This window comes from Nelumbo lutea, chromosome 3 (assembly GCF_056320005.1).
Source record: "Nelumbo lutea isolate HS-2025 chromosome 3, American lotus-T2T, whole genome shotgun sequence".
Lineage (NCBI taxonomy): Eukaryota > Viridiplantae > Streptophyta > Magnoliopsida > Proteales > Nelumbonaceae > Nelumbo > Nelumbo lutea.
This window is the reverse complement of record NC_142686.1, coordinates 90,554,735-90,575,626: the sequence shown is the minus strand read 5'-3', so window position 1 is coordinate 90,575,626 and position 20,892 is coordinate 90,554,735. Positions and strand designations below refer to the sequence as shown.

Below are 20,892 nucleotides of genomic sequence, written 5' to 3'. Positions count from 1 at the left end.
GCTCAGGTACCATAACTTTCCTGATTACAAGGTCTTTAACCCGGAATAAGCATCTCTTAACTCAGGCGTTACCGTGCTACTTGTTGCTGGTATGCTGTGGTCTGGATGTATGTTAAGTCACGGACTTCCTCCACCAATTCCAAGTTGGTCTGTAGCTCGTCATCATTTTCTTCCTCTTCGTATGCTTTGAATCATAGGGTAGAAACCTCGATCTTGGTGGGAATGACAGCTTCGGTACTGTATGTTGAGTTGAATGGGTCTCGCCTATTGCCTTCCTAATCATTGTTTGGTATGCCCATAGTACACTAGTTAGCTTATCCACGCACAAGCCTTTAACTCGGGATAAACTTAGCAAAGTAATCTGTTGCAACAACCAAGAACCTTCTCTACCTGGTTGCCGGCGGGAAGGGACCAAGTATGTCAATCCCCATTGTGCGAATGGCTACGAGCTGGTCAAGTATGTCAGGTCGGCTATGGGCTGATGGGGTATGGTAGTGTGCTATTGACATTTATCACACTTATGCACGATTGTGTAGCGTTTGCCTTTATTGTATGCCAAAAGCACCTTGCCCCTCAAGTGTCTATCATAGAGTCCTTTGTGGATCTCTCGTAGCACTTGGTTTGCCTCGGTAGGCCGTAAGCAATACAAGTAGGGGGTCATGAACAACCTATTGTATGACTACTTGTTGATGATCATGTAGCGAACTAACTACCGCTCTACCCTCCATGCAGTCTTCTAGTAGGGTCTCATAGCGCAGATAATCGGCGAGCGGATTTATCCAGCTCGGTTTTGCTACCATGACAGGAGTGACCCCCTTTGCCCCCTTCTCAATGCTCATACACGATAGGTCTTTGATGTAGACGCTCCTTCGAGTTGTGTTCGTCACACTGGTCAGCTTAGAAATCGCTTCGGCCTCGACTTTCTCAGACCTTAGAATCTGCTGGATATACTAGGAACGGAAGTTCAGGAGGAGCTGTTTAACCTTAGCTAAGTAAGCTAACATGGAGGGCTCCCTGGGCTCGTACTTTTATTCTCTTAGTTAACTACCAACTAGTTGGTTGCCATGAATTTCACGTAGCGCATGTGAGATCTTCGAGAGGACGTGGCTTACCAATTCGTCTCACTTGGAGGTGGTTTCATGCTCAGTGATGGCTTCCGCGTAAAGCGATAGAGTTTATCCAATTTCCTTTGAAGTGGGTGGGGTGGGAATCAGTTCCGTCGATGTGGCGATTTGATTCCAAAGGTTATGAAGACGATAGCCCACACGTAAAGGAGGTTGGCCTCCATGTCATGGAGGTCGCCAACGACCAACCAAGCCTCAGTTAGGTCGGTGTCAAGAGATCGATCCTCATGCCAAGGTCTCTACCTTAGTTCCGAGGTCACCGACCTGACCCTATCGAGGTGTCTGTAGGTCGGCCCTACCAAGATGGTACTGGTATAGTTAAGGTAGGCAAGGTGTATCTGAAGTCGTTACATATGTGGTGCTAAGGTGTTATGTGTTGGTTCCGAAGTTCTATGTGTTACGAAAATGTAAAGAATTGTTGCTTTAAGTTAGGAATGGCAATAAGGTGGGTTTGGGGTGGGGATTACATTCCCTATCCATGACCTTGACCCCCCAAATCACCCACCACCCCCGTCCCCGATCTCCGGGGGGAAAGAAATCCCCCCTCCATCCCCGACCCCCGACCCCAATGGGGATGAATTCCCTGTTGGAGACCCGAATCCCCGACGAACTGGAGTGTATCTATTATTCCTTGTCTTGGATATGCCACATAATGTATGTTTCCTATTGCCTTACTCCGATCGTCTGTAGAAAAAGTCTAAGCTTGGGTGAGTATGTAACCAGCCCAAGCAAATAGATTGATTTCTAAGCATGTTCTGAGCGCCCATGTTCAATCAGAATGTACACCCACTATAGTATCAACTCGAGGAGCGTAGTATTCAGATTTAGAACTGAAATTTGTGGAGTTAAGGTCTGCCACATTCAAGAGTTGGGCCCAAGAACAGCAAAACTCATTGTCAAGTCTTCTTTAGTGAGGTGTTATGAGCTGAGGCTAGCATCCGTCAATGATCCATTAACCAGTGAGATACATTAGAAACAAGGCTAACTAAAGAATATTTAACTTTCCAAAGTAGACCTTAAACATTGAATGTTGGGGATATCAACTTGTAGGCCTCACTCTGGAATCTTACCATTATATATATAAGAAGCAGAAATATAAATTATTAATAGTTTCTTTGTCAACCAAACTTATATATTCCATGATCAAATCTTCCATGCATCCATTTGGTGGATGACACATAATATATAACAATTGAAGATACCCAACTTTATATATGAAAATCTAAAAGATAGGAAGCATATAAGAGTAGAGAGGATCGTCTTTCCTTGTCCTGGATGACATGTAAATTCCTTTGGTTGATGTTAACTAAGGTATATGCTTATGAAATGGCAACAAAATGCTACACCCAACAATCCCTTTTGTCATAGAAGAATTCAATTAAGGGAGGACTAATGAGAAATACTGACATACCTTGGATATGGAGATCCTTTAATGGGCTTTTGTCTGTATTTTCTCCATAAGAAATTATCAAATCATCTTAAGGTATATCTGCTAGCTTGCTACTTACAGCAAGAACTTTGATTGCTTCCTTTATCCTCAACTTCCAACCACCACGGAAAGGAGATGAAGTAGTGAAATAATAGGAATAGGAAAAACCATCATTACGATAGGCAAAAAGTGAAAAGCCACAAAATATAGTAATCAAAACAGCTACATGAACCAGAGAATAACAAACTACAATTAATTGCCATTTCCTAAGACGACCCATAGAAATCTCAAACAGAGAGCTTCAAGGAAAACTCTATGAAGAAATTAAATGGCAGCATGGGAAATTAAACAATTCAAGAAGAAAATCACTACCAGAACATTTTTAGCAACATTAATCGATCTTACACATGCATACGAGTCAAAAACAAGAGGATGGTAAGTATATAAGGAATAATACCTTCGCTTTGAGCAGTGACAACTAACAAATTCCAACCTGTTTGAGTTGCAAAACTACATCCAAACCACAAATTTCCTCTTACACTGAAATAAAGATAGAATACAAGGGTGGTGATTACCTGACAAGAGGAACAAAGAGAATGCTGAACAATAGTTTGGTTTCTGAAATTTGAATATACCAACCATGAAAAAAATAGGAAAAAAAGACCAATTGACCAATCTACAAATGGTGTTAATGTGTTAATGAAGAGAGAGAGATTCAACACCACCAACATTGAAATTAAAATTTGTCCAACATTCAATACCAAGTAAAATGTACTAAAGAAAAAATAGTTTAACTTCAAAACAACCCATTCATGGTTTATCATGGCATCATTAAACATTCAAGTAGTCTAGCTTGATTGAGATTGACTTGTCAAGACACTTTCCTGCAAAAATTAAAGTAATTATTAATTACAAATATAAATAAGGATCACAAAATTCATGAACATCAATAATCAAATTAAGAAACATATTTATTACCTTTTCAACATCAGAATCATATTCAATTGTGCGGTAATATGCATCTGTAGCTTTCGAATGAACACCTAAAAAGAAAAGACAATAAAATAAAATTAAAGGCAATAAATTATATATAAATCAAAGAAAACTAATGGTTTATAATATTAATTCCAATACCTTGTACTTGCTTCAATAACCAGTTTTAGGCACACATTAACACTTCCAAAGTTTCAACATGAAGTTTACTACGATGATGACTCACCAATCTACTATCGGTACTAAAAGCAGACTTAGAAGCCATAGTTGAAATAGGAATAGCTAAAATGTCCCTCGCAATCTTCTCCAATGTTGGATATTTGAATCCATTGGACTTCCACCAAGCCAATATATCAAAATTTGGATCTCTTAGCAAAACTTTCTCCTCTAAATAATGATCGAATTCAGATTTCATTGTCATAACATCAGAATCATTAATAAATGAATCATATCCACAAAGAAAATTGGAATCTATAGAATCATTCACAACCAAGTTGATAAATCCTCATAATTTCATTTGAAGCAAAACTTCCATAAAGTTTTAGGAAAAAAAATACTCTAATAGCTTCAACTTGAAATTTGGATCGAAAATATATGCTACAACCATTACTCCATGAATGATGCACCAATACTTATCAAATTTAGCCAATGTACTTGATGCCATTATTCTAATGATCTCATTACAACATGAGAGCCACTAAGATAATGAAAGTTTAATATCACAAATCAATGGAAATAACTTATTTGTCGTTGGATATTTAATCCCAAAAAATATTCCAACAACATTATAAAATACTTGCAACCTCTTTCAAATCTCTTTAGCTAAATCTCAATCCTTATTAGTTGTCAAACATTTATACAAAGGCTTTCGTTGTTTCAACCGATGAAACACATCTTTATAAATTAAAACAACACTAAGCATCAAGTATGTTGAGTTCCATTGGGTCTTATAATCCAGAACCATTTTTTTTCGAACTTGATCTTTGCAACTAATGTGCTGCTTCTCTAAAAGCTTGCTCTTTTTTGGGTGATGTTACCCAAAAAGCCAAACTATTTCTAACCCTTTCTATACCTTCTCCAATGATCCCCAAACCATATTGGACAATCATGTTGAGAATATGAGCATAACAACGCATGTGAAACAATTTTCCATATAACATAAGTGCACTAGTGTTAAGCTTTTTAAAGATAATCTCAACGAGGGAAACATTAATAGAGCAATTATCAACTGTCATTATCGACAACTTCTTATCAATATTCCAATCCATCATGCAATCCATTAAAACATTAGAAAGTGCTTCCGAAGTGTGTGGACAAGGCACATAAACAAACCTAAAAATGCAACATTGATTTACTAGTAAGAGCAAATATCAAATATTTATTTTAAAATCAAATTACTAATAATACAAAAAAAAACCTTTAACAATGTACTAAGAAAATTAAATTTTAAAGAAACATATTGAAAACTAAATACCTCATAATCCGACTTTGCATCTCTTAGCTATCATCAATGAAATGCGTCGTGATAGCCATAAAGCCTTTCTTTTGGTTGTTAGCTATCCACATATTAGTAGTTATTGCAACCATACTAGGATTCTGCTCCAAAAAGTGCAATGTTTTTTATTTTCCATAGTCATATATCTTCAATATATCACTTTTGATAGTATTCTGAGAAGGAACCTTAAAACAGAGGTTGAAGATCAGTTGTGTATTTCCTAAATCCAAAATGTTCAACCATTGAAAGTGGGTATTTATATAAAATTATCATGCTGGGTAGGTATTTCCTTAAAGCATCTTGATCAACCTGATAATTATTAACACAAACTTTCCCACTAGCCATTCTCTGTTCTTTTACTAGAACATGTTGCCTTATACCTTCATAACACCTTCTTGGACAGTCTTATATTGGTCATGCAAATGAGTTGTCCCATTTTTATTATTGCCTCCAAGCTTTTTATGATAATAATTACACTTAGCCTTATCCTCCCCATTTATTTTTATCTTTTTGAAATGATTCCAAACAACATTTGTTTATTTCTTTTTTACACCAACATTAGCATCGGGGTCGGGGGCTTGATTAGGTGAGTCTGAATCATCAACCAAAATTTCATTAGAATTTTGAACGGATGACTCACATGGAGAACCAATTGGAGTTGATAAAGCTGGAGTTTGAGAGTGTTCAAGTTGATCTCCAATTGCAGATTGATTGCTCCCAATAGGTGTCCCTGATTTAGAACTTTCATCTTAAGTTTCCATATTTTAAAATTGGAAAAAAAATTAAAAGACAAAAAATCCCATCAATTATAAATCTAAAAAAAAAACACCAAACATGAATTAACTAATAAGTATATCTGAATATGTTGACCTTCAATTATTGAATATCACTACCAACTTATATCAAAATATCAAATGCAAAAACACAAACATAAGCTTAATGAAGAAAGGAAAAAGAGAGATGCATTGAGGCATGCTATTGATAAGCCACTACCGGTACCGGCTTATCCCCAACAATACAACAAAGATAGAGAGGTTGAAGCTTTGATGGATCATTTCCAAATGGTTATTGCAATCTTTAACATATAAGTTAGGATTCATAGATGCATTGGCTACATGCTGAATGTGAAATCATTAACCCTAGCTTGGCTATGAGGTGATAAGAAAAATGTTATGAGAAATAACACATTCATTAGAAGAAACAAAAACACATTCATTTGAGTTTGACCCATACTGCATTTCAGGGTTCCGCTCTCATACTACATTTTAGGGAGATTTGAAGGGTGATTATTCATTTGGGTTTCATTTTATTTGGGTTTGGCTCATAGCCTCATACTGCATTTGAGCATTTCATTTGGGTTTGGCTCATAGTGATTTGAATACTACATTCTAGGCATTCTTTTTGAAGTCTGAACTATATTAGAATTTATTTTCTAGATTCTAAAATATAATGGAAATCAATCAAAGTTGAGAGAAAGACTAAGAGTCTAAGACAGAGAGAGAGAGAGAGAGAGAGAGAGAGAGAGAGAGAGAGAGAGAGAGAGAGAGAGATGACCATTGTGTGAGTTGAGGTTGGCGACGAGAGAGAGTCCGACGGGTGATGGTGACGGTGGTCGGCGACGATAGACAAAGGTTGATGGAAGATTAAAGAACCAAACCTTTTCTTTTAGTATCTCTTCTCTATCACTTGAGAAGGCACGAAGCTAGGGTTCTTATGGCAACTACGGGCTACAACAACCACGTTTAGAGATAGAGTTCTCTCTTCTCTTTGTCAAAGATTAAGGGATTAGAGATCCATCATATGGATGGCCGAACCCTGTAGATTGGTTGGGCGAAATTTCAAAAATTTCCTCTCCCCTCATCTGGGAATCACATTCTCTGTTTTAGAAAATTTGCATTTTCAAGGATCAATCTTGAACCATAAACCAAACCAGATCTGAAACCAGAAACAGGAGAGGGATATACTTGATACAGAGAAGCAGTGTCTCCCAATGGAGTTGTTCATGCCCAAGGTAGGAACCAAAGACTGCTCCCACCGAAGATGGCGCTGTGTATGATGGAGCAGAATCAACAGTGTTTTTCCAAAAGAACAAACCTTCACAAGAATTCACTGGGGTTGTGAACACAACTTCAGACCAGCCTTTCTCCGAAGGCTAATATCAAGATCCGATCTTGATCGTTCCTGCTAGAAAGAGGAGATCGAACTGGCAGTAATGGCGGCGGCAGGAAGGAGGCGGCAAGGAGAAAACAACTCAGTCTCACTGGGGCTATGTCCTCTCTCTGATGTTCGAATGTGATGATGTTCTAAAGCTACCACCCCCTTCTCTTTTTATAATGTTAAAGGGATCAACTCCTAATCCCATTAGGAGTTGCTGATCCAAATCATATTTAGATCTGAATTCAATTTAAGAGACAATGATATACCCTTATCTTATCTGCAGATTAGATCAGCCCTCTCCTAATTTGATTAAGAGGTTTCCATATCTGAATTTGTACTCAGATTTGGACTCTCTGAGTGGATAGGGTAAGACCCTATCTTATCTACTAATCCAATCTTAGATTCGCCCCCTCTTTAACTGATCAAATCAGCCCAGTTTGAAATGGGCTTTATGGCCATTAAAAGTATGTACTCACTTAGCCTTCCAAACTACTGCCCAGTTGGGCATCCTTGTATGGCGTGGGACCCAAGCATTGATCTACACATCAACCACAAGGGTTCAGCACAGCATTTGTTACAAGACCTAGCCGAATTCACTGGAAAGCCCAGTGAACCCCTTGAGCCCATCACATGGACTCAATGAGCCCAACACTTATACTAAGTGGTCACTGGGCCAAGCCACCTTGTAACACCCAGGGATTGTGGGCATATGCAAGATTAGCCCATCAGGTATTACCCTCAATGGTCTTACAGTTAACCTCTCTGCCCATAATGATCATACACTACTCGACAAGAGAGGACCTCTCTCTCGACTGCAAGGAACAGTGTTGCACTCTCTACTCACATGGATCCCGAGAATTAAAACCTTTTGCAAACATTTTGAAATCGTAACTTATATATATATATATATATATATATATATATATATATATATATATATATATATATATATATATATATATATATATACTTTTATATAAAATATATTTTGCAAAACAAATCTCAACGATTGAAATCGGCTACCCGCGGTCTTGGTTTTCATAAGAGAGAGTGGATCATCGATCATTACCTTTGTCCGATAAAAGGGCTGATCCTGTCCCTATGATCATCCACTCAGATGAATTCTCAGACTATCCCAACATACCCAAGTTTTGACCCCCGCTAAGGATCTCACTAATTGGCATATCAAAGACAGCCCAATCCGACACCTAGTGCAATATCATAATCGAGTGTAGGGGTCTGGTGTAACTTTCCAGTTTTGCCCACTAATCTCCAAGGTCCAGGGCAATACTGGAAATCTGGTCCGGTTTATGGTTTCAAGTAAACCTACACTACATGTGCTTCAGGTCTCATCCTGGTAGTTGAAATAGGCCACCCCAACACTTGGCAGCACATCAATGTCAGCCTTAGCAAGATAAATCTCCTCAGACTTATCCAGCAACAACATTCTAAACTAACATGAGTCTCATTATGTGTCCAGTTTACACAGAAACACACCACAATAACATGAATCAAATATGCACTTTATTCATTTACAATAAATGTCATAAGTCCATCAATCTGATTGGAGTTAAGGGCATACATCAATCTAATTATATATTATATAATTATAATAATTAGTATTCATTTTTAAAATATAAAAACTTAAAAAACAGTAAAACACTAAAACCCTCGACAGTAAAACACAAAACTTTGGTGGCTGGAATTCTCATCTGACAATATAACATGTCCATTGTTTTCTTCAGTTTTTTCTTTTCTTTTTTTTTTTCTTCATCTGCATTATTTCTCTATAGTGATTCGAAGAGGGTTAGTAAGTAAATGTACAACTTTTCAATTGTGTGCTTATAGGAGGTGGATGCGGTTTTAAAGGTAAATAATCAGTGGCATTAGTTCCATACTTTCAATTTTGATTTTTCATTTTTGTTTGACACTAAACCAATAAATGGTAAAAGATTTTTGAAACATTTCCTCATTTTTCCTATTTTTCCTATTGAATTTAAACCTCCCCTGTCAGATCCATAAACCGTTTTCTCTAACAGAAAAATTAAAATGACTGGTTCAGAAAGATAGATGGATTCATTATTGTTTTTTTTTTAAAGGAAATCAGAATCTGTTGTGATTTTTTTTAGATTTCCACCAAAAAAAATCAAATCTTCTTTATTTATGGGGAAATCAGAATATGTTCTCAGTTTGATTGCATTTTGATTGTTTTTGTAAATTTTGCCTAAATGAAAATTGGAGAATTAGCTGCATATCCATATTCATTTTTATAATAAATTTAAATTGTATACTTTTAAGCAGAAATAAGAAAAAAATTAGGGTTAAATATTTAAACTACCCTTATAATTTAGCAAATGATAGAAACTTATCCTATTATTTAAAGTACCCTGGATATTTTTTACGATTCACAAAATCCTCCCTAAAATCCGTGTACATATGATGTCACGTGGGTGATATAATTTTTTTAATTTCAAAATTACCCTTTTATATTCGATTCTGAATTGCCAGGGCTATGTTTCATCTCCAATCAATTGGCACGACTCAAATAAACTTTGGGGTTAATCCGATCCACATGACAATCCAGGTTGAATGGAATGGGCGGACTAATCCAAAACTCAAATAAACTTTGGGGTGTCAATAGACCGGTATTCAATCCAAAACTAATTTGGATGGAACTAACAAGACATATTGAATTAGATTAATCTGTTCAAAAACATTTATTAGATTGGACTTGGTCCATCCATAACAACTTTATATTGGATTGGATTGGGTAAAGCCAATCTAAATCAAAATGAATCTGAACAGATTGGACAATCCAAACATTGAATTGAACAAGTTCAAATTAGTCCAAAATATTCATTTGATTGGATTAGACCTTAGTCCATTTCCATTTATAATGTACTCACATTGGACTGTACCGGATTGGACGAAAGTTCAACTGACACCCCTAATCATGAGCATATCCATTTTCTTAAAATAAACCTATTTACCAGTTGAGCATGTTCATTTTCTTAAAATAAACCTATTTACCAGTTGTATTGCCGGTCTCAGCTAAATTCATCTTCTCCTTTTCTATATTTCTTCTTCAATGTATCCAAACGATTGAGACATTGAGATCTCATTTGCAACTTCACGCCATTCATCAGATCAACGACTCTTTCTCCCCCAGCTGAAGAAATCGATCCCCCAAGCATCTAGTAAAACAAAGGTCGCATGTTCTGTCCAATCAGCGGGGGAATTCCGGCCACCAAAGGATGGCCTTGGAGCAGCAGCAGCAGATGATGCTGCTATCTTGGGGGCAAACTCATAATCCAAATTCTTAAAATTTTGCTTCTTTCTAGGGGCAGCAGCAGATTGCGCTGCTATCTGAGTGCCGCTGAAATCTACTGCAAGAGCAATTCCAGGTTTGGCGGAACGCTGTCTTTGGACGTCATTTCTGTATTTCTGTGTTTTCGGAGGAAAAGAACAGAACAAATACGTCAGCAACGGAAAGGGGCTTCCTTGTTCCTGTCTTTTTCAAAGAGAATAATTACGCTCCGCCCATGTACCCCACCTCATCATCGCCATCATCTCCGATGCCGTTCTGTTCCTTCCAAGAAAGATAGACAGACAGATAGAAAGAATAGAAACGTGAGATAGGCAGATCTGGTTTTGGGACTCCAGTAGAGAGACGTATTGTCTCGGAAGCTTCTACCAAAAAAGTTAAGCAGAAGTAGCAGCAGATTTGGGCGGATCTGATTTTGGGATTTCGGATCTGGAGTTGTGACTTGTTAGGGCAGATTTTGGTGGAGATTGGTTAGATTGCTCGGTTTCCTTACGAAGAAATGTTATATTTTGAAAATTTAAAGAAAAATAAAGGGTTTTTCAGGTTTTTAACGGTTGTCAACTGTCAAAAATTCCTGGTTTATGATTCATCTTTTTTTATTTATCTTCTGTACTACACTATTTTATCTTCGTCTTTTACATCAAAGGGACACGTGATATTTATGGAAGCTTATTCTTTTAAAAAATCTTGGTTTTATGATTATCTTTTTTTTTATTTATTTATCTTCTTGAGGTCTTATCCTCTTAAAATTCCAAAAAAAAAAAATAGTCTTTTCGTTTGTGTTTTTGAATTTTTAGATACTATTACTCGGAGCCTATGCGATGCATACGGTTTTTAATCAAATTGCAAATTAGAATTAATGGACTTATAACCCTACATAATTATGAATACCTTACTACAAAATTTTATCACACATATCTCCATTAAATCTTTCATCACATTAATATTTTAATTTGGGCTATTTTATTGATTAAAATATTCATTTCTTAAATACCCTTGATCGTACCATTTATAGACCAATCAAACCCCATCAAATGATTCAAGATAGGGCTGTTCACAGGTCGGGTTGAGTTGGTTTACTATGGTTTTTTCAACCGACCCGACCTGGTCGGGTTACCTAACATAGAAATCGAAACCGACCCAGTGTTAAGAAAAATCGACCTGGTCGGTTTGAGTCGGTTTCGGTTCTAAGTTCATCCCTGTGATAAAATCTTGCTAATTTTAAAAACAATCATAAATTAAACATCATTTCAGCCATCTCCTATGATAAAATTTAAATGAAAAGTTAATCACAAAAGTTATTCATTAATCACTATTCACTAATCCAAAGTTGCAACCATTCAAAAACTAGGTGGCCTAATGGGCTTTAGAACTTCATGTTTGAACTAGGAACTAAGTCGGTTTAGTTCGGGTCGATTTTGGTTTTCTTGTGTGAAAACCGAAACCGATCCGAATCATCGGTTTAGGAATTTGCACATCCCGAAACCAACCCGTTCTGATAAAAACCCGGTCTACTCAGGTTGGGTCGGTCCGGGTTGGTCGGTTTGGTCGGGTTGGGCCTTCTTATGAACAACCCTAATTCAAGAGACTAATACCATTAGAAACCCCACTATCAGCATTTAATTTTTGTTCAATTTGCTATTGAAACCCTAATTTACCCCAAACACCTGATCATACCATTTTGATCATTTCGTAGTACTTGAAAATACCCTAACACTATTATCATACCTAGGACCTCATAAAATATCTACCCCTAAAATTTCAACCCAAGTTTCCTCTTCGTTTATTCTACCAAAAAAAATGTTATCTTTTGATCCCTTCTGTTAGCCTAAAGCACCCATGACCCAAATCTCCTTGGTCTTAACACCTCTAAATCAATTAGACCATACAATTGAACCCTAGACACACCAAAAACATCTACCTATAAAATTTTTAACCTAAAATTCCCCATTTGTTCTATCATCGAACAAATGTTCCATTTCAATGCTCTCGTTGACCCAAATTTTCATGATTTTGTCCCTCAAAAATCAATTAGATGTTTACATAAGATCCTAGACACCCAAAAAACCCTACCCATAAAAATTCAGCCCAAAATACATTTATTTGCCCCTCCATTACACTAATATTTTGTTTCAAAGCTTTGCATTGAATGGATCAAGTCCTTCCCAAATCTACCCAATCTGAGCATAATTGGGCTAATTTGACCCAAATAATCAACCCATAATGCTCAAAAACACCACTCTACCTGATTTCAACAAAAAATTCTCTCATTTTCCCCTCAATCACACTAAGATTATGTTTCAAAGTTAATAAATTAACTGAATCACTACCCCTCTAGATCTGCCGAATCCAAGCCTATTTATGCCAATTTGACCCCACCAATCGATTCAAAATGCCTAAAAACCATGCTCTATTAAAATTTTAGCCAAAAATACCCTTGTTTGCCCTCCATATAAAAAGATTATATTTTGTCCAATCTCATTGGCCCGTATACGCAAAACCATTGTATATATACTAAAATCCATCTTCACCCTTCATTTTATTAACCCAAAATACCCACGTTAGATTAGAATTTTGTTTTGACCTCCTTAGGCCCAAATTGACTAAAATACCCCCTTAAGCTTACCAAAATTTACCAAAATACCTAAAATAAATAAATAAATACCATAATTAATTATGATATTTTTAATGATATTTTTGTTATTAATTGTGGTATTTATTTATTTATTTATTTAATAAATAATTTTTATGAAAGTACTATTAACTTATTAACTAATTAATGGTATTTTGGTATAATTAATTAGTAATTAATTATGGTATTTATTTAATTATTTAACAATATTGGATGCATTTTCTATAATATTATTTTTTATTAATTATGATATTTAATTAAATAAATACCATAGTTACTTAATAAATACTATCAAATAATGTATTGTCAATACTGTTAATGAATGAAATAAATTAAATAATTAAAGAAATATCACAAAATAACGTTCATTAATACTGATAATAAATTAAATAAATCAAATAATTCATTATGAAGAGGGAAAAAGGAGTGGCGAGGTGGCTTCATGAGGGAGTAAGAAAGGCTAAACTAAGAGGGGCCGAGACTTCTCCGTTGAGGTAATGGAGAAAGCTCAAGATGTGACGTGGCACATTTTACTTTAGTATATAGATTGTAAATTTATTAAATAACAAAAGAAAAATAGATTTACAAATAAATATTGAAAATATATTTATCACAAAAATACAATAAATATAATTTTTAGTATATATAAATATATAATAAATATAGATTAATATTTTAAAATTATTATGAATAAATATTAATTTTCTAAAAGTTATTTTCTAGAATTATTGATTGATATAAGTTAAATAATGTTTTTACTATTAGTACATTAACAATTTCAATAATTATTCTATTTTTAATATCTACTAAAAACATTTTTTTTGAAAGTTATTACCTATTTTTTGTTATTTGAAAGATTCAATACCTCTAAATTATTTAATCTATTTTCAGTATTTCAATAATATTTAAAAAAAATAAATTATTTATATTTATATTCTTATTATCAAATATTATTAAATATATAATAATTATTTTGTGTTTTTGATAAATTGTTTAAGGTCATTACATAATTTCTTTATTTAATCTATTTTATTAGTTTTTAAATAATATTCAAAATATGTTTTATTTGTTAATATTTTAATATATAAAATGTTTAAAATTAGTTATATACAATCTTATTCATCTATTTAAATAATATCACTATTTAGTTATCTCAATGTTATTAATTTTTGAATTTAATAACCCATAAAATTATAAGTTATACTATTATTACATACTTTTGTTATGAATTTTGTAAAATATAAAATTTTTATTAATTCAAATATTTAAAATATATTATAACGATTTTTTAATTTTAATACATTTTTTAAGTTTGATACATAATTTAGTTATTTTAAATATTTAAAATTTCTTTACTTTGTTTTTTAGTTATTTTAACTATTTAAAATTTATTACATAATTTCGTTATTTAAAATTTTCTATTATTTAAATTTTCTTTCTTTTAAAGTTATCACATAATATTAAATATTTTTGTATCTAATATTTTTAATATTTTGTTATTTATAATATTTCGTTATTGAAAATTTTCAAATAATATTTTTTAATTTTATTGTTTGAATAATAATTTAATTGAATAATTTGTAAAATTTTATATTGTTAGTACACAATTTCGTTATGAATTTCATAAAAGAATAAAGTTATTGATAATATGAATATTATTAAACCTATGATATATTTTTGTGTTTTTAATAAATATTTTAAAGTTATTACATAATTTTTTTATATTAATTAAATAATTCTTAAAATTTTTAATTCAAACTTTCTTTTTATAGATATAAATGAAAAGTGGGGGAGAGGATAAATAGGAATTAAAGATAATTTACGGGATAAATAGGAATTCGAGATAATTTAGGATAAAGTGGGGTATAGTGGTTCCACTTGGCTAGATTATATTAGATTGTGGTAGAGAGAGATTTTAGAAAGGGATTTTAGAAAGATGGGTGGACTAGGCATGATGAGGTGTCATTATGAAAGAGGGAGAAGGGAGTGATGAGGTGGCTTCATGAGGGAGAAAGGAAGGCTAAAATGGGAGGGGTTGAGAGTTTTACGTAGGGGTAATGGAGAAAACTCAAGCCATGATGTGTCATCATTCTACTTTAGTATGTATACTAGTGGGGACTCGTGCAGTGCACATGAAAATCTAAAAGGTTGATAATTTTATTTACTTTTATTTAATTAATTGACAAATTAATAATCAAAATTTGTTGTTAATTAACTAAAAATATTCAAAGTTATTGTTAATATTTAAAAAATTGATAATTGCATGTGTTTATTTAATATGAATAAATATTTTTAATAAAATTTTAAAATTTAATTATTTTTTTCATAATTTTAATATCTGTTATTATTTTTATTATTTCTAAATAAATTTTTGGTTGTCTTTAAATAAATAAAAATAATTACAAAGGCTAACATTTTTATTAATTTCACTGAAAATTAACAAATATATAGGAATAGCAATGGCACTGGTTTGGGGCGGAGCACCCCCTCCTTGTTCCCACCCCGTAGTCAGGACACTTAACCACATCCCCACTCTATCCCTGGTGTCAGTCGGGTTTAGACCAAGGTACCCACTCCCCATGAGGGACGAGGAATCCTTGAATTTTTCCTCACCCTGTCCCTAATGTCAAGCAGGTTTAGGGCAAGGAACCCGCTCCCCGTCAAGGATAGGGAATCCTTGAGTTTTCCCCACCTTGTCTCCAATGTCTAGTGGGTTCAAGGCTAGGCGCCTACTCCCCATCACTCTGTTAGGGACCAGGAATTTTAAAAATTCCCCGCCCTTTCCCTGATGTTGGGTCGGGTTCAGGGCAATGCACCCACTCCTCGTCAAGTATTGAAAATCCCCCAATTTTCTGTCTCGAGGTAACCACCTAAAAATAATCTAATTTTTGGTTATTTTACAAATAAGATTATAGAAATTTTGGGGTATTTTAGGAATTGGATTATATAACAATTTGGGGTACTTAATAAATGGAATTATGGAATCTTATGATCACAAGAGTTTGAGAAAAACTTAGAGATATTTTAAAAATCGATATTAAATTTAGGGATATTTTACTAATTTACCATTGGGTTTGAGGAACTACATGCAAACCATGTCCCCACCCATCCTTGATTTGGAGCAAAAGTGTTTTTCCCATCCCTACCCCCACCTCTCCCCATCCCCGTTTAAGATCAAGGAAAATTGGCGCCCTTAAGGCGGAGTGGGGTAGGACCCCAATTTTACAAGAAAAATTGCCATCCCTACAACTATAATTAATGAAAAATATAAAACTAACAGATCAATGACTGAGATACTTAATCACTTAATTATTGATTAGAGATTAATGTATTATCTAAATTAACATAACCAATTAATTTTAAGCTAATTAAATTATTAAATATTATAAACTAAATTGATATAGAAATTTAATTAACTGGGTCTATGTATGTTTAATCTAACTATAATTTGGTAATATTAAATAAAATAAAATTAACATATTATTTGTATTATCCTAACATATTATTTGTATTATCCTAATTATTTGTATTATCCTAATTAATTATAATGTGATTTAATTACATTTATGTGGTTAATGTGTAATAATTACATTGATCATAGCTTAACATCAAATCTGTCACCATTTAAAGTTGATCAATGTTAATTTAATTACAACTAATCATCTAATCGGTGTGATTTAATAATTTAATAGGTTTAAAACAATCAATGCGATTTAATGGCTATCACAACTTAACCAATGTAGTATGATATTAATGAAACATTTCGTGTGTGTAGGTGAGATGACCCGACCCGTTAACCCAATATGTGGTCGTTTATCTTCACCCGATGTAAAGAAATGTCTCATTTTCAAATTCTGAGTGGTCCGCGCATTTGTTAACAAAAGAGATGCCACAGTTTTCAGAAAATAAATTTATTACTGAAAATACTTTTTCGCAATAAATGTAATGTAATTATTTTCAATAAATAAATAGTTTTTATAATTAAATAGTTTACTTTAATTACGGTAAAAAAACATTTTATTTAAACATTTTTTTTCAAGTAAATAGTTTATTGTAATTATGGTAAACTAATTTTTAATTTCAACAAAATTTTAAAACAAAACAAATACTATAAATAGTAAATAACATAAATGGGTCGGATATGAGATGGACATAGCAAAGATTCGATCCATTTTAATCATCAGTGTTACCCGCATTACATCTACAGCGTTTGCTCGAATGGGCGATCATAGTAGGTGAAGCTGGTCTAACACAGTGCGATGCATGGACCTGGTGATTATTTCCATTTCCCAGTGATTTGCAGGTGACCAGGAGATGATTCCTAGTGATTTCCACCTAAGAAAGTGCGGTGGAAGTATGCTGGAGAATATATGAATGACTCACCTGAGATGAAGGTTTCAAAAAGGTAGAGGTATGCTAGTTGTGATTTTCATGTGTAGTACTCAGGAATTTCTCAGAGAAGAATGGGGTGGAGGTATGCTGGCAGTTCAAATTAATCGGACTGTTGAACAGCAAGATAAGAAAATAATACGTTAGCAATACAGAGGGGCTCTGCCCCTGTTTTGCTGCTTATAAGGAGAAAGCCGATGCCCCCTGTTTTTGCGAAAAAAATTTGCTTACCTTTGGCAATATTTCAGAGAACAATTGGATGGACTTTGTGCAGCCTCTGGTCTATCTTCAAATTTATTTATGGATGAACTATAATATGAGAATACAATAAGTTAGAAAAACAACGGGGTGGAGCCCCTGTTTCGCTGCATAGAAGGAGAAAAACAAAGACAATTCTCGCCTTACATTTAAGATGGGGCCTCTCTACTGGGATGCATTAGGAGAGGATATGGAATTATGAATAGCTTAGGAAACTTGGAGTGTTATCACGATTCAGAATGGACCTGGATAAGCCTTGTCAACTTACACGGAGTCCATCTTTGGGTGCGGAACTGGGTTAGACGGGCTGGTGATATCGGACATGTTTCGTGAGGCCCATGACAGTTAGCCTATATAAAGGCATCGCCTCCAGCCTCACAATGTACACATGATTTAGCTCTCACTTGTTACTACTTTCAAAGCAATCAACTCTCTACAATCTCCTACACTAACTTAAGCATCAGAGTGCCCACACCAGGTAAAGTACTTCGGGACCTCTGATCTTTCTTCCTTGCAGTTCGACCCAACCATGTAGTAGTCTGACGTCTTAACTACCTTCCTGCAGGGAGCGACCAAATCGCACTACATCAGTAATTAGTGAGAATTGAAACTAAGCAATTGGTCATAACAAAAGGATATATGGAAAAAAACATAGGAATCATGCAAGTTTCTTATTTTCTTTGTTGTTGAATAAGTCGAACATGTGATTTTTTTAAAGGGGTTTTAACGAAAATTTTCATTTGGGAATTGGGTTTTTATGAATAGAAATTTTAAATTTTATGATTTCTTTATGTTTGATTTTTTTTGTCTATTTTATTTGGGCGGGGGGTTGGTAGGTGGTTGTTGGATATTGCATAAAATAACATTGTGAAGAGAGAAAATATCTTAGGGCATTAGGGTATTTTATGAATGGAAAACGTATTATTGGAACAATTGTGTGAAATGGGGAAGAAGAGAGAAAGGGGGAGGTCAGCCGAGTCGTCGCGTAGCCAGCACCACCATAGGTGACCCGCATCTTTCGACTAGTAATAGTTATGGCCCACGGCCTAAGAACTTTAAAGCTCCGAGCCTAGAGTTGTACGATGGTACATTAGATCTGGTTGTTCACATTGACACTTTTCAGGCCCTGATGCAGCTTAATGGGGAGAACGATGCGAGCCTATGCATGGCCTTCCCAATGATCTTTCGAGGTATAACTTGGATGTGGTGCTCGGGATTGGTTGCAGGTTCGATAAAGAGCTGCAACCAGTTTGCAGATTTGTTCACCACACACTTTGCCACTAGCAAGAGGTGCCCTAAGTTTGTGACCTGCCTACTGAACGTGGTCTAGCAAGAGGTGCCCTAAGTTTGCGGATTTGTTCACCACACATTTGGAGTGCCTCCAAATTCTTAATCTCAACCCCACAATTCAGCTCATCGTAGTGGTAAACGATGTCTTCCACCCTGAATTGCATTGGGAAGTTGATAAAGGTGGAGTTCCTCCACCAGGCCGACAAGTTCACAAGGGTGGAGGAGGTGTTGGGATCCCAATTAGAGATGTCTAGGAAGAGAAAGCAAGCAGAAGAAGATGTGGGGAACAGAAAACAATGACGAATGAGCAAATCGCTGAAGAGAAACCGACCACCCCACAACAGGCAGAGCAGATCACTGAGAAGAAGGAGCAGGTCTCCACATCCAAGTTCTAGGTTGGGCTAGCAATCTAGAACTCCCCTAGTCCAGAGCTGAAACTACACCACCCTAAATGCAAAAAGGAGTAAAATCTTGATGCAGATTAAGATGGTTGAGTACGTGAGATGGTCACCCAGAATGAGAGGTAACCCTATGAACCGCAACTCGAACAAATATTTTCACTTCCACTATGACATTGGCCCTGACACAGAAAGTTGCAGGAACCTGAAGGTTGAGATTGAGGAGTTGATCCGTTGTGGCTACTTGAAGCAGTTCATCAAGCGCGACGACAAAAGCTGACCTACCAATCAACCAAAAGAAGTGCTAGAGTCGAACATGAACTAGGATAGAGATCAGCCACCTCGGGGTCCACCACCAGTAGAGAAGCCTACTCGCAGGGGTGATCAACATGATCACCAGAGGCTCCATAGTGGTAGGTTGTACCACAGTAGCAGGGAAGAACTCATTCTGGGAGCTCGAGCATGAGGACGAGAACTCGTCGAAGCACCGTCGTGTGGAGGAAGTCATCTACTTCACCAAGGACAACGCTCTCAGGATCCAGTATCCACATGACGACGCCCTCGTTGTCAAGATGGTGATCAACAACTTCGAGGTAAAGTGGATTCAGGTCGAATTTGAGAGCTTGGCCGACATTATTTTCCTAGAGGCCTTCGAGCAGGAGCAAAAGGATTTGCAACCAACATATGTGCCCTTTGTCGGTTTTAACGGAGACATGGTAAGGCCCTTAGGCCAAACCAAGGTGCCAGTTGTAGCAGGACTAGACCTCAATTCGATTCAATTTGAGCACAACTTCCTGGTGGTCGCCACCCCGTTCCCCTATAACGCGATCTTAAGTTGGCCTATCTTGCTTGCACTTTGCATGGTAGTGTCGACCTACTATCTCTCAATGAAATTTCCAATGAGGTATGGAGTAGGGGTCATAAGGGGCGACTCGTTGGAGTCACGAAAGTGCAACATCGCGGCATTAAATGACAAAGGAAAACTAGCAGACAACATCGAGTTGGAGCCACCCCCGAGAACATAGATGAGCGAGATCAATCAATGGCGGACACTATCCCGGTCCCAGTCTCTGATATCAAGCTCGAGAAGATAGTCCAAATCGGAGCTCGCCTAGTAGAACCACTTCGGTTGCAACTGGTAAGTTTTATTACTTCAAAATTTAGATGTTTTTCCATGGTCAACGATAGAAATGCCTGTAATAGACCCATCAATAATCACTCACAAACTTAATGTGAACCCATTAGTCAGACTAGTCAAGCAAAGGAAAAGGAACCTCATCCCAGAGAGGTGGAGGGTAGTAGATGAGAAGATTGAGAACCTCCTTGCAACAAATTTTGTTAAAGATGACTAGTTTCCGAGTTGGGTAGCTGACCTAGTGCTCATGAAAAAAGCGAATGGCAA

At 35.5% G+C, this 20,892-nt stretch overlaps 1 protein-coding gene and 1 long non-coding RNA gene across 2 annotated transcripts; one reads left to right on the top strand and one right to left on the bottom strand.

Moving 5' to 3' along the window:
• Window positions 1-3,226: 3,226 nt before the first annotated feature.
• On the bottom strand, window positions 3,227-10,984 carry LOC148866703 (uncharacterized). Its single transcript, XR_016110570.1, has 4 exons — window positions 10,229-10,984; window positions 5,682-5,771; window positions 3,532-5,142; window positions 3,227-3,437 (listed from the first exon to the last, which is right to left on the bottom strand). It is a non-coding gene; the product is annotated as an uncharacterized LOC148866703 (long non-coding RNA).
• Window positions 10,985-19,879: 8,895 nt separating this feature from the next.
• On the top strand, window positions 19,880-20,515 carry LOC148866702 (uncharacterized). Its single transcript, XM_088976429.1, has one exon. The coding sequence runs from the start codon at window positions 19,880-19,882 to the stop codon at window positions 20,513-20,515; it is 636 nt and encodes a 211-aa protein (XP_088832555.1).
• The last annotated feature ends 377 nt before the right edge of the window (window positions 20,516-20,892 follow it).

Coding starts and splice junctions, on each gene's coding strand:
- LOC148866702 (XM_088976429.1), top strand. CDS start 19,880: ATGATCACCAGAGGCTCCATAGTGGTAGGTTGTACCACAGTAGCAGGG.